The sequence below is a fragment of the Pomacea canaliculata genome, linkage group LG8, assembly GCF_003073045.1.
Source record: "Pomacea canaliculata isolate SZHN2017 linkage group LG8, ASM307304v1, whole genome shotgun sequence".
Classification (NCBI taxonomy): Eukaryota; Metazoa; Mollusca; class Gastropoda; order Architaenioglossa; family Ampullariidae; genus Pomacea; species Pomacea canaliculata.
Genome location: NC_037597.1, coordinates 4,078,591 through 4,093,128, shown reverse-complemented (window position 1 = coordinate 4,093,128; position 14,538 = coordinate 4,078,591). Strand labels below are relative to the sequence as shown.

Sequence of the window (14,538 nt, the reverse complement as noted above, 5' to 3'; positions counted from 1 at the left end):
TTAAAGCAGTGATAAAGGTTGCTCATGACAATGTTTCTCTGCAAGCCTCCTTTTTCTTTCATGTGCACACTCACCATATCTGAGCGATTTCCATCTTTCCAGCTTTATTGGACATTATGTCCACCGTTAGCTGAAGTTCCGAATCTAGCTTTGAAAAGTTCTGCTAGAGATACCTTTCTACACACACCACACCTCTGGCATTTTTGGGCACAATCTTGGTGAGCCTTAGTTCCTGGCATAACGTAGAACTCAAGCAACCAACCAATCTTAGTGGTCCCACAACAATGTGCAGGAGAGGCAGGTTGTTTTATTTCCCATCTGATTTCTAGTCTAGTCATATCATCTAGTAAAGTCAAAGAAGAAATGAAACTTTGAGTGTAAAATCTTTTTGGAGACTTACCAGATAATGTGACATTTAGGCCTACGTGACCTTTCTGCTGTTGGTAAGTTGAGTGTTGGTTAAAAAAACAAAACCCTATTCTGGTTTTGTACTACCCTTTATAACTGAGGACTGTCTTTCACCTAACCAGTGGAGTGCCCCACACATCAGGCGTGTGCTAGCTTACTGTCAGTCAACTTTCTATGGTTAACAGTGATGTAGCTTATTATCTCTTATTTTCATGTCATCTGGGAAGTCTTGAATAAAGAGAATCACAATGGAAATTTCATTTCTCCAGGAACAATGGCATAAAAGATATGGCTGCATTACAGCTTGGTCGTCTACCGTCACTCAAGGCCCTTTTCTTGCAAGGTATGCAAGGACACAATTTGAGTTTCTTAATGTGCTCTATTGTTGTTATTTATTATCTCATATTCAGTATTTTCTAGTTAATATTAGAGTTTACAAGTATAGTTATCCATATTTACTCTTATTCCAAAAGGCAATGAGATCACCAAAGTAGAGGGCCTGGAGAGGCTGCATGACTTGAGAGAGCTTGTACTGGATCGCAACAAGATCAAGGCAGTGTCAGAGTTTTCTTTTGCCAGTCAGTGGAACTTGCAAGAATTGCACATAGAGGAAAATCGTCTACGAGAAGTTGGAGGATTGAATTTGCTGGAGAATCTGAAGCGCCTTTACCTTGGTTCTAATCGAATCCATGTATGTATGCCTGTATGTGCAAGGCAAGATGTTCAAGGTCCATGAAGTCTATTAAATTAGCTCATTTGAATAAAATTTTCCATCCACGAAAGCTTCAAAAGGTATCTGACTAGTGCACTAAACATGAAAAAAAATGTTGTCCTCTCATTTAGTGCCTGTCACATTTACAGTGAAGGTTAGCTGTCCTGGGTTCAGCTCTCATCTTGGGCATGCTATTCTTTCTCTGTATGTGGCATCTGTTTACAGAGCTGGCTGCCTTGGCCATGATATAGCCTTAGTTGTTGGTTTGGCATAAAACACCCATTTCCTCCCCCACATCCCGCTAGTATCAGTTGATGAATGGTCATGCTGGTCTACTGGGACTGGTTGTTGGGGAGAACAATTGGATAGAAACTGATGAAAAATTATCGTAAATAAGTATATTTTTTCGTTGCATGATAATGGACAAAAAACATGGCTGATGACAATATATTTTTATTTTATATTGATCTTTTTCTTCACAGGATCCTGCTGACCTGGAAAAACTGGAAACATTGTACAACCTAAGAGATATATCACTCATCAACAACCCTGTGGGTGTAGAAGGAAATATTACTTCTAGTCTAGGATTTTGTTGTTCATTTGTTTATTTTTCTGTCTGTTGTTATTTTATAATGAAGATTAATATCATGTATATTTTTGAGTCTGATTATTTTTTTGTTTATTTATTTACCCTATCAAGTGCTTAGTGATAGTTCAGTTCATGGATAATTGAAAAGAATCCATATATTTACTTTTTATTTTTGAAACTAATGGTTACATGTTTTCAGTGCTAGGCTAGTTCACTATGATAAAGCTTTAATCACATTCTTGTGAAACAGCAGGAGTAATAATCAGATTAATTGCATTCTGTGAAGGAGACCATCCAGACAAAATTTTTTGTTTTATGTCAGTGACATTTTTATGTGGTGACAGTTACTTTTGTAACTTTCGAGAGAAACTTGGGTGTAGACTTATCATAACCCATAACAATATTTGGCAAAAGACTTGATAGGGAGAAAGGCTATGGTGAGATCCACACCCAAATGCACTATACAAAGTATTCCAAGGTATGAACAGTTTTATGTACAGTTTACTTGCTTTTTTCTTACACTTCTTTAAAGGCTGAACTTTTAACATATGGCAGGAAAGAATAGTTCAACTTGTTGGGGGGGGGAGGGGGAGTTAGGTAAGGAGCACACACAATACTGGCAAATGGTCACACTTCACTGATTGCTTCCATCTGGCCCAACAAGTGCGCTCATCTTCCCCTACCGGATGAAATCCATTTTCTTGCTGGACAGTAAAAGTTTGAACTTTAATACATTGTCTAAAGTTTCAGCCATTTCAGTTTATCATCCTAAGTATGATGATGATGATGTAGTTTTGTAGCGCGCTAGATGCGCTCAATGCGCGTGATGCAAGTCAAATAAGTTTAAACAAGTGAGTCTGAAGATTTTTCTTGAAAGCTGCAATACTATCAGACTCCTTGGTTGGAGAAGGATCAAAACCCGCAGTCTTCTTGTTAATTCCCTGACTAAGAATGGCACCAATTGCAAAGAGCAGCTGTTTGGTATCATTTGAAGATTCTAATCCTGTTGTGAACTTTCATGGGAGATGCATTTGTATGCAAAGAGCATCTGTTTTTCAGTGTGGAGAAGGCATACAACACTATCTGGAAGAAAGGTATTCTGTTGGACTTTAAGGCCTTGGCTTCCACAGTCATATGCCACTCTTCATTAAAACTTTCTCTTGCATTGCCTGTCTCAAGTTCATGTCTGGTCTGTTCTTTCCTATCCTTGGGAACAGGAAATAGGTATCTCTCAGGACAGTCTCTTCAACATTAAAATGGATTCGATCCTAAAGTCTGAGTGGAAAACATGTTGTTTATAGATCATTTTACTTTCTATATATGAGGCAAATCCCTACTATGCTTTGAATGCTTTCTTTAGATGTGCATCCATGGTGTGTAGTAGTCGTTAAAAAAAAAAACAGCTGCAAATTATCTCTCATGAAGTCTGCGTGCATCAACTTTTGTGACCCGTGAGGCATTCCAGACCAATCTCTCTTTGTAAATGGCACAGTACTCAAAGTGGTCCCAGAAGTGACTTTTTTTTGGATTATCTATGAATATAAAGGATCCTTCCTTCCTATTAAAGCAAATAGCAATCTATATGCCACTTGTGTCAGAAAGCCTCAGAAATTTGAACTCAGCGTGCTACCCTTTATGACATTTGTGCTAAGGAGTCAAGACCATTCCTCTGTGTTATGCCTTATATACAGGTTGCTAGAGTGGATATTCAACAGATAGAGCTTTTCCTGCCAGCTCCTCTGGATTTTTCCTGTTCTTGAGATTCTTCTTAATCTTACATTTTAAAAAAGGCAACACCTGCAGTCACCTCATTTTTCTCCAGTGGTCTAGGAAACTATGACTATCCAGGCTTCTGTCTTCACAGACGGCTCCAAAGTTCCTTATATGTAGCTGCAGCAACCTTTCTCTACTGCCATCCTTAACCAACATCCTCAGTCCATCTTGTGGATGATTGCTCCATCCTTTCTGCTAAATTTCATGCTTTCTTGCTTAGCCTTGCAGCATGTTTGCTGGTCTTTTGATCACAACTTCTTAATTATTTCAGACTTACCATCTGCTCTCTTAGCTCTTCTTCCCTATCATTTAACCACCTTTTCATGTTTCAACTTCATTCCATTGCTTTTCTTCATCACAAAAAGAACATCATCTTCATGTGGGTCCTTGGCAATGTTTGAGCTGACCAGGCTGCTTGCCACTCACTTGGTCCATTGCAGTCACTGTTGTCATCTCACTGTAAGACTATCCTCTCAACCTATGTTTAGTCATCGTGGCAATGCCACTGGGACACACTAGACTAGAATAAATTACTTGTCATTTTTCCCCTTTCTGACCACCTGCTTTTTGGGCATTCTGTGCAGCCAGAGGAGGTAGTACTTGTAGATTTAGGATGGGACATACATTATTCATTTCCAGCTTGATGAGGCAAACCACCACCAGTTTTGTGAACAACACTTTGTTGTTGTACATCTTTTAATTCCTTGTCCTTGCATCCATAGTGTTTCCCAAAAGTTTTTTTCAGCAAGCTCATTATTTTTTTGTTTACATAAACTTTGCTATTTTTAAAGATTGTAAAACGCTTGCATCAGATTTCAGGTTTTAATTTCATTTACAATCTTTGTTTTAGTAATATCCAGTTTGAAGGCCACAACATACTTTTAAAACAAACACTTGCCCATTCTTATTCCTTTTTCTTATTAATTTTGTTCATTTAGTGACCTTATTACTATATCATTCAGAAGTGTTGGGTTTTTTTCCAGCATTTCAGAAGTGTGACTCTCTTGCCATGATATAGCCTTTATTGATGGCACGATCTAAAGCACAGACTTGTTATTTGTCGTCATACATTTACTACATCTAACAAGACTGTCTTACTCCTGACACCCAGGCTTTCAAAAGCAGCAAACCATGAAGTGAGTTAGAACTGATTCTAGGGAAAGGAGATACAAAAGCCTGTAAAAGGTGGTCTTGCTTGCCTTTTTCTAATCACATTAATTGGATATGCTTTAGAGAATTATTTTTTTCTGTACTGTAGGAACATGCCACACATGAAAGGAATTCTTCAGAGGGAAGATAAAATCATTAGGGGATATTCTTGGTTTTAAGAAATGTTCAAAGGCTTATGTGTTGATGCCCACAGCATCATGTTTGTACATAAATGCATGTGTGCATATGCATATACTTGAGACAGGTGACACGCCGATTGATGCACAGGGTAGTGCTGATTCATCACTTGCCAAATCTGTTGGTAATTGACGGCATTACTGTCACTGAGGATGAACAATACAGGACAGAAACATGCTATTCTGATCAGTCATTAGTAAGTTGTGTTACTGGTTTGTTTTTTTTTTTAATTTTTGTTTCTTCTGCAGTTTTTTTTTCTCATCCACATGAATATTCTTTTCTTTTAAAAAAGTTGTAATTGATATGTTAACTAGGTTGTATAGTTTATTGGAATAAAGTAACAACTGAGCGATAAATTTCCATTTTTATCCTGAAATCTTAAAACTTCATCATATAAAATATATGTGTTTTACCTATGTTAGATAAAAAGAAATTTATTAAAGCTAGTGGTGTACTTTCAAAATCTTTAATAAGCAGAAAGTATTGGCTGAATGAATACAATTTTTATTTTTTTCTTTCTTTGAAAGAAAGTTCTATATATTAACAGGGTTGCATAGCTTAATGGAATTTAAAAAATTGAGAGATCATAAATTTGCATCTATATCATAAAATCTTTAAAATATTATGGTATAAATGTATGCAAATTTTATTCATGCTGGATAAAGATATCATAAATTTAATGGTTCAAACATTTCTGTGAAGGTCATTTTTTTACTAAACTAAATAAAATTAAAAATAACTTTTGCAGTGAAAAAGAAGTGATCAGGCAACATGAAAGACATTCCGTGTTGCTGCTGTTTGAAATTCTGAGTATTAGAAAATTACAGGAGAAAGCTTTTTTATTTTTGTTCATTTGGGGGATGATCATTATACACTGCATTACATCATGTCATTTATGTCTGAAACAGGCCACACAGACAGAGCCATCTCTACCTGGAATTCCACCCAACCCCATATACAAAAACTCCGTCCCTGTCAAAGTGACAACTGTGCAGCTGTGCTCATCACCTTTGTGGCCGCCTTACTGTTTTGATGATAATGAGGTTATGCAGCGAGGTGTGTACCACTACTGAAAGTTCTGTCACAGGACCTCTCCTTACATCTCTCTTACAATTTACTGCTGCTGGTATGTTGCAAACGCTTAACTTAACAGCATAATGTTGGAGGCACTTGTCTTGTACTGAGCTCTTATATTTGGAGAAAAGAAGGGTAAAGGTAAACCTTGAGGGCATTGGGGAATGAGGTGATAAAGTGCATATTTATCAGGGCCATCTTTTTAGTGGAGGTTGTAGTCCTCTCTCTTGTTGCTTTACCTTCCCCAAATCTCAAAGGGATCAAGTAATGCTCAACAGCAGAGTTGACTGGGGTAAGTATTCCATGCTACACAGTTATTGAACCAGCTAGCTTTTATGTCTTTGGCCTCTGATACTGGTTCTCTAAAATTTCTACTGTCTACTTTCCCCACCACAACAAAGATTTTTGAAAAATAAGAAATGCTTTGTTGTAGATTACACTTTATTTGCAAATTTAACCTATTTTGCTTCTATAGTCATTGGTAGGAGAGTAGGGCATATAACACGTTACCCTAAACGAAAGGATACTTTCTTTATATTTGCGTGATTTCTCAGGTGCTGGCCGAAGACGTGTACAGCCCCGATCTGAAATATCACGCACTGTAACATGCCAGAATCTTAACAGTGCAGTAGGCAACAATAGTTCTTTACAGAACAACAGCAGCCGTACAGGTGGCAGCAGCAACAGCTATCATTTTGTTGGGCATATCGCTCCAAACCAGACTTCAGAATATATTGCGCAGATTGCTCGGTGAGTCTAGTGCAGGTTTAAGCATTATAGAGCAGAGCTTTTTTATTCAACTTTTATCAGGATGAAATATAGCATTTCATAAGTCTGAAACAGCTGATGCTACATTTATACTTCTATGAAGACAGATAATTACCAGGTTTTGTCTTGAATGACTGAAAATGTAGCCTATGATCAGGTTCACATGGTTATGTATAGCTGCTTAGCTAAAACATTGAAGTCAGATGAATGCACTGGATTACCAACCCAGCCAGTGTTTAGCTATGTAAGGTGCACCAGGCCCTGGTCACCTCCACAGCAGCAGGTTGTGATTTGATTCCACCCAGTCATTACTGTTGGACCCCTCTTATTGTGCCAGGTCAATGACTAATCACTTTGTGTGCCCAATTTCAGGTTGCAGCAACAGCGATTAAACAAGCGATAATCTGACAAGTTGTTGGGATTTTGATTGAAACATTGTCTCCAGTCAACAAACCCTGAAAGCATTGCATCTGAAGGCTGGATTGATTCTGTGGATCATATCAGATTGTTTTCAGCCTCTCTCAGAATCCAGATGCCAGAAAATGTGGCATCAAGAACACAGTCTCATAAAAGTCGGTTTTCTACAGCAGTCAATAAATAAAGTTAGCACATTGCTACCTTGTGAATAAATTATATAGTTGTATGTTCAGAATGGGAGCTTTGTTATTGCTGCAAGAGTGTTTATCCAACTCCTTTAAATTTCTTACATCTACTTTTGTAGTATAAGAACAATACCTTACTGCTTGTAAAGCAGCTGAAAAGTCTTTACCCCCTGTACACCGTGGTGCCCATGTAAAAAATTAGCCCATTTTCTTGATATGAAATGTTTTTCTTTGGTTTGTCACAAGACAAAAATTTCAAAGAAATATTTATTTCTGCCAAAAAAACGTTTGTATATGGCTTTGTTTTTTAATTCAACAGTTTTTCCTTTTAAAATGTTTTGGAGAAAGAGTAGACTAGAATTCTGTTGTTGAGTGGTACAGTTTGTGCTGTTACTTCAGAATCTTTATTAAGCTTATGGTGGAAATCAAGGTCACCAAGATAAGACCATCCATATCCTTGTCATACTTCTGAAGGAGTCAATCTTGCTCAGGAAATTGTCTTGCAGATTAGACCACTGTACCTTTTCATATGGTTCAGTGGTCATAAGCACAAGTGTGATAATTCTACAGGTGCAAGGTCAGTGATGTCTTTCATACAGCTGTGACATCGGTGACACCTGTCACACAGCTGTGAAAGCATGCAAGTCACAGGCTACTGATATAATCAAATCTGTGCCACAAACTGTGAAATCACTTATATAAATATTCACAAGTAGGTCTTGGAATTGTTGGTATAAATATGTTCATCTAAATGTTTTGAAGTCTTTTAACATGTGAAAATGTAATACTCAGTGACATCAATACTTGAACTTTAAATGTGTCAGGAAAAGTTTTATTTTTATACCTTATGATTTTCTTTAACCTCACTATGTGATAGTAAGGATAATATGATAGATCCTACTTGAATATTATCCTATTTTTATGTCTAAAACATTTTGGTGTATGTTCACATCTCAGCAGACTGTTATTTGGGCACCTTGTGAATGTTGCCTGATAAATGTGTGTTATAACAATATTTGCTATAAAATTATCACATTCTTTTGTTTGTCTGCTTCACTGACAGAGAAAGAATGGTAGTAGTGTTCTCCCCACCCCACCATCACCCTCATCAAGCAGTTTTTCTAACGCTCATAGAACCTACTGCATAAATCCCATGATCATTATTATTCAAATATTAATTTGTTTAAAGGTGTTCATGCATACTCATAAATATAGTGGAGAAGCAGTGAGTTTGAATACATCCATAAGATTTCCTTGTCAATTGATGTCGATATGATGAGGAGAGAAAAACAAAATGCGTCAGAAAGATTTACAGACTTTTACTCATAAAATCCATCTTAATAAATTAGTTCAAATGTTCCCTTTATGCAGGAATGATCAAAAAGTTATTGCAAGAAAGAGCACTATATGAAAAATATTTCTGTATATTTTTTTGGTGACTCTTACAGCTAGGTTGTGTATAACTTCTACCTTCTGGTTCACACTTTTGCAACTCGGTCAAAAGTGCAAAGCTGAAAAATTAACCAGAATAAGCTCTAATCTGCGAAGAATTAACCCTCTGACTGGACACCTCCCCCATCTTGATTTTGATTGGGGTACATTAACATGTTGAGGTGTAAATGTCAGGAAAGGAGAAAATGCATGATCTCCTCTAATGACTAGTGAACACTTGACCTGGATACAGTATGCACTTAATGGAACTTTTTTCCAGCTAATTCCTCTTTATTATTACTAGCAAAAATTTTATAACTTCTGGAATGTGTGGAATGATGATAAAATTTCAATAAATTAAGGTTCACATAATATCTATAGTTAATGTTTTGTAAACAACCAGTTTAAAGCATTCATCCTTTGGTCACAGTCCTGCCAAACACCCTTAGTAATATATTTTGTGAATGTTACCTAATATAGTTTGGTTATATTACTACAAATGTGCTGCATGCACCCTGAAAATAATGGTACATACCAAAATGTGATGTATTCATGCACATAATGAAAGGTTAGCACAACAAAAATGCTGATAAACTTTAGTCGTGAGGTCAATACCATAAACATCATTTTATAAATATGGATAAGCAGTCAAACTTCTCTATCCAAACTGCAGCAGTTCAATTTCTCATTGTTTAGTACTTTATAAGTATTTAAAAAACTCACCATCTCCTATTTAAGGATCTGTGTAAGTGTTATGTAAAAGAAAAATCTATGTGATTGGCTAGATGTGCCAGAGCTAGACAGGGTTTATTCTCATTGGAGTAATCACAATTAGGTACTTGCTATCCAAATGCTTGTTATTCAAGCTATTTTTCAGAACAAGGACCATTCACATAATTAAATATAATGACTGCTTTCAAAAACAAATGACCACAATGTAGTACAATGCAATTAACATTCTACCTGACAGAACTGCTGGAAGAATCTGAATGCACATAGACTACATAAAATGACATGCATATCCCTTGTCATTATAATACCACAACAGTACCCGTTTCATATCACGCAATATCTTGTATGTTATATCATGTTGAAAGCTATTGCATCTTGGGAAAATAAAAATAGCCCCAAAATATGTATTGCATAAATTCAAATATGGTGACTGCAAATGGTCATCTCAGTTTTGATAGGTTGCATCATGATAAGATTATGTCATAAAATTTCAGGACACTGAAAGTACATATCCTTCCGATGTAAAAGACCAAAACAAAAAAATTACAAGCCACATACCATAACCATAATTTGAATCAGTCTACTTCATAATAGTCACTAATGCGTTTGGTTAGCACAACACATCTCATCTGTGGTGAAACCAGATGTCGATGCAACATCCGCACAGTAGCTCCAGGGGAAGCTGCCCAGACTCCCAGTACACTGCGCATGGGCTGTAGTTGTTTCATTTGCTGCCATTGCACAATGAGGGTTTCAGGTATGCCCACTCGCACAGCAAACGTGCGCCAGTCTGCTCCTTGATTGAGTATTAAAGCGTGATGAAATGTATATTGTTAAGAGCCCAAAGAAAAATCTAATCCATTCTTGGAAAAATATGTATCATGGAGTAACAGAAAGTAATTACAAACTTTTTCAATATTTGAACAGGTGGCAGAACAATTCTTATAAAAAATTTGAAATGTCAAACAAAATTAGTAGTATTTCCCACTGGTTTTAAAAGTTTTCAAAATGTTAGACTTCAAATGTTTCACAAACAGGTTTATCTAATCAAAATTTTACATTTCTTTTTTCATTTGATCAACTGGTCAATTTTTGTGGTAAATTACAATGTGAAAAACTTCTACACATGCAAACTGCTCAGGTACTACGTTTTGTGCAATTTTGAAACATTAGCACATGCATAGCAACACAAGGCAAAACACTAACCATTCCTTTTAAACAGACTGAGTTCACGGACAATAACCTCTCGCAGATCCACCTGCATGTCTTTGATGTGGGTATCTGCTGGTAATTTCCTTGCAGGCTGCAAAATAAACAACAGCCTGTGTTATCCCAGTTGCTCTTATCTTCGCTGGTCACCATGTGGCGGAATTTCATATTAACTGATAACCTCTGTTTTGCTTACCACAAGGTGTGTGCCTACTGGGGTCAATACGCTTGTGTCCACGACAGGCTTGGCCTTGTGGCATACAGCAGAGAGATTACTGACTTGACCAATGGGTGATAAGACTGATATCAAATCTGGCCAATGTCTTAGGTGTGATAGAATCATTAGCAGTGTTCAAGAAGACACACTGACAAAAATGCATGAAAGTCAAGTTGTTCTGTTACACTTTTTAAAATCTGCTGGTGATGTATAGGTTAGTATACATAACAATTTTGATGAAAGTGAGGGTTTTGACTGCTTAAATCATGCATGTGTGTGAGAGTGTGTGTGAGTTTAACCATGAAATCAGGTTTTTCCTTTACATGGTACATATGCCTAGACAAAACAAGCAGATTTTCCTCTGGTGTATAACTTGAGAATCTGTATGTTGTATGCCACAAACATCTAGAAAATTAATTCTTCTGGAAAGGTATTGATGCAGGATATATAATTTGTATTTCCCTAATATCTTTAATGTTTTTTCTTGAAATAATAATAGTTGCAGGGCTTCTGCTAAGGCTAAATTCTTTGGGGTCCCAGGGACCCCTTCTTCAGATTTTTAAGGGGTGCCTGTTCTTCGCCCGAATTTACATGGGACCCCATTGACGAAAATTGAAGGGGTCCTCCGAACTTATAATGCGTACAGTACGCAATTTTTTGCGTAATCAGAAGCCCTGAGTTGTTGTATAGAAAAGGATCACACATATTATGTTTACTCTGTGTTTTTTGAATACAGAGTGTATAAAAACATTTTATAAAGTGCATCAATTTATTAGGTTCTGAAACACATTTGTAAAGAGTAGGTCAGTAAACACCAACAGATGGAAATACACTGCCAAACTCACTTCAGGCACTTCCACAGTTTCCAGATTGATGTGGGCTGACATTGTCACTCCATTGCTGTGGCTATGCTTCATTTCCGAGTCTCCTATACAGCTTGTTTTGCTTGGTGTTTTGTTTCTTTCAACAAACAACTTTGTGGAGCCTGAAAACAAATACTGTTTACTTTGTATATGTATACCCATGGCATTTAAAAATATAATAAAGTAATGCAAAAATATGTAATTTTTATTTTCTAAAAATAGCTTGTGATTAAGGTGATGATAAATAAAAACAACTTAGAAATGTGAGTGCAGATCATTTAAAAATAAAATTTACACAAACACACACAAATGAACATTTACACATACATAAAAAAACAAAAGTAAAACAAAAGTCTGCCTGATGTTTCCTATAATTTAATCTCACCACTGATGCAACTAAAACTCCAATCTATGCCTTTGTGCTCTCAAGGACTGAATATTGTACAGTATTATTAATGTACACAAATGACAATGAAAACATGTTAATTAAACCTATATTTATATTTGTACTCACAGCTTTGAAACCAGAGACGACGCACTCCTTGTTGCAAGACTTCCAGGTCCCGGCAGGAGCTCAGATTGTACAAGGCCTCCTCTATGCTAGACTTGAGGTGCAGCATTTTCCCCAGCTCAGTGTCCACCAATGTGATTCGTGTTTCCAGCTCCTCTATCCTTTCTTCAAGAGGCCTATTTTTCTCCCTTAAGGAGAAGGTCTCAATCAGATGAACTATGTCTTGCTCTGGTATGTTAGCTAAGTCTTGGCCCTTGTCCACAGCAAAATTGCAGGGCTTGACAGAGTTTATTACTTTTTCAGTCACCACACATAGTTTGGATTTCAGAATTTCCACTTCTTTGTGTGCTTCTTCAAGTCTTTTGCTTAAATCATCTCTTTCTTTTGTGACTTTATCCAGTGTCTTTTGTATGACAAGTGTCTGATCATGATTTATCAGGCTTACTTGTCCTTGATCTGCTTTATGTTTACTGGATGAAACATCCTTTTTCATCCCTTTCCGCATGGTTATTGTATAAAGATCTGTAGGGTTTTTTTTTAACACTAACTCTGGCTTTTGATTGACATTAACATGACCTCCGGTCACTAGAATAATAGTCAGTATTATGCAGTAAAATCTCTAGGTTTGATGCTAAACAGACACCAAAAACTTCCAGGTTTACTCAACAGCTTCAATCATGTTTCACTAAAACTGTAAATATCCAGAAAAATATGGTGTTAAAATTATGCAAATATATTATGATGTACTTGAGTTTAATTGAATTAGTATTACTTGTAAACTGCTTGTCTAAAAATGGTTATGTTCCAAGGAAAAAGCATTGAATGTTAAAAAAGAGGTTAAAGGTATATGGAGTGCGCATGGGTTCTGCTCCTTTCCAAAGACAGAAGATCCAATTACTAGAAAGAAAGGTAGGTAAAATATATTCAGCATAAGAAAGAAGTTGTTCATGCTATATTTGATGTGACTGCTGCATGGAAAAAAAACGAAATACACTTTAAGAACATCACAGCTGAGTGAAGTTTTTCTTATACTGCCTATGATGTTTGCAGTATAAAGCACTACAACTGATATATCTGAAACTTAGATACGTCAAACAATTATGAAGTGTTTTAAGCTGCAACCATACTCTAACAGATTTCAAGGACTACAGTTACGAGTGGTTTAGAGGGTCTGAGCAAGTGGCTGCATGAAAACTGTCTATCCAACACCTAGATTAGGAGGCACTTCCACGGTCTTAAATTTGTTTCTATGTCTCACAATGGAGCTTTAAAGATACGGGCTTTTCCGTGATTCTTTTTCGCGATGTATAGAAACGTGATAAGCCCTATATTTATTGTTCGGAACGCGATAACGCAGACAGCTTGCTATGCATGTCATAGCTATAATCTTGTAAACCTCTTATACATGCTGCTGCGCTTGTAGATTTTGAGTTTACTTTGTCTCAAAGTAACTTCTTCAGTTAAAGCTGCTTTTTGTTATTAAGTTTATTAGTTAAGGATGATTTAGAAGTAATATTTTAAACATTTTTTTATATAGGAAGAATTATAGCGGCTTATTCACATTTATGTGAAAACGTTTGTACGGGATGTGCGGACATAACAATAACATCTGAATACGCATGGCATATCAAACAATATATTCTCCGCTTCCTCGTTATTAAAGACTCTAGTTACACTTCAAAAGTAGAAGCTCTACCTGCACTGTGTGCTCTAAACAGCCATTATAGTGTTGTTTACATTGGTCACGTTGGTGAAGCTTAAGGATGTGTACACGTCATGACAAGTTGCCGTCACGTCACTTCCGTAAACAATATGGCCGACAAACTGACGAACGCTCTGGAGCCGCTGAGGCGATCAATAATGGATCTTGTCGCTACTCGTGGGGGCGGCAGGAGCTTCTAGCTCCTTTACTTCAAGGATTTTTCTCATGTTTATGGTAGGTGAAATCCAAATCGAGGCACATCACGCCATGTCAAGCATGCTTCTCCTTTCAAAATAAATGGTTTCACCGATATTTTTAAACGTTACTATTTTGTCCGCAGCCCATCTCGGTGAGCTCACCTGAAGTCAGGCTTCTGTACAGACGTAGTGAGCATGACTATGCTCAGCCACATGAAATTTATGTTGAATATATGTATAAAACTCCTTATTTTTTGTAAATTTATAATCATCAAACATAGAGTTGATGTGCTCCGCGACAGCTTCCATTGGAATATTTTTTGCGCGTTGTTTTGTGAGTGTGTGTGTGTGTGGTTTTTTTAAATTCTAGACAGCAAGGAAACGACTTTCTATGAGGATAGAG

The 14,538-nt window shown here is 36.7% G+C and overlaps 2 protein-coding genes across 6 annotated transcripts in view; one reads left to right on the top strand and one right to left on the bottom strand.

Annotated features, from left to right (window-relative positions):
• LOC112570736 (leucine-rich repeat-containing protein 9-like) overlaps window positions 1-8,311 on the top strand; it is a 30,054-nt gene extending 21,743 nt beyond the window's left edge. For 3 of the 4 annotated variants that reach the window (XM_025249327.1, XM_025249325.1, XM_025249326.1), the window contains exons 29-35: window positions 678-751; window positions 882-1,099; window positions 1,603-1,671; window positions 4,897-5,025; window positions 5,738-5,885; window positions 6,458-6,653; window positions 7,044-8,311. In XM_025249327.1, coding sequence (XP_025105112.1) covers window positions 678-751; window positions 882-1,099; window positions 1,603-1,671; window positions 4,897-5,025; window positions 5,738-5,885; window positions 6,458-6,653; window positions 7,044-7,074 — 865 coding nt within the window. In that variant the 3' untranslated portion in view covers window positions 7,075-8,311. Of the gene's footprint in view, window positions 1-677; window positions 752-881; window positions 1,100-1,602; window positions 1,672-4,896; window positions 5,026-5,737; window positions 5,956-6,457; window positions 6,654-7,043 lie in introns of those variants that run through there. The other variant, XR_003100690.1, reaches the window with a different exon arrangement.
• Window positions 8,312-8,576: 265 nt separating this feature from the next.
• On the bottom strand, window positions 8,577-14,099 carry LOC112570741. 2 transcript variants are annotated; one of them, XM_025249339.1, is made up of 5 exons: window positions 13,933-14,097; window positions 12,240-12,927; window positions 11,708-11,847; window positions 10,643-10,739; window positions 8,577-10,232 (listed from the first exon to the last, which is right to left on the bottom strand). In XM_025249339.1, exons 2-5 carry the CDS (start codon window positions 12,739-12,741, stop codon window positions 10,012-10,014), a joined length of 960 nt encoding a protein of 319 aa, XP_025105124.1. In that variant the 5' UTR covers window positions 12,742-12,927; window positions 13,933-14,097; the 3' UTR covers window positions 8,577-10,011. The 2 variants fall into 2 exon arrangements, with proteins under 2 accessions (XP_025105124.1, XP_025105123.1); XM_025249338.1 differs by having other exon boundaries at window positions 12,240-14,099.
• Window positions 14,100-14,538: the final 439 nt, after the last annotated feature.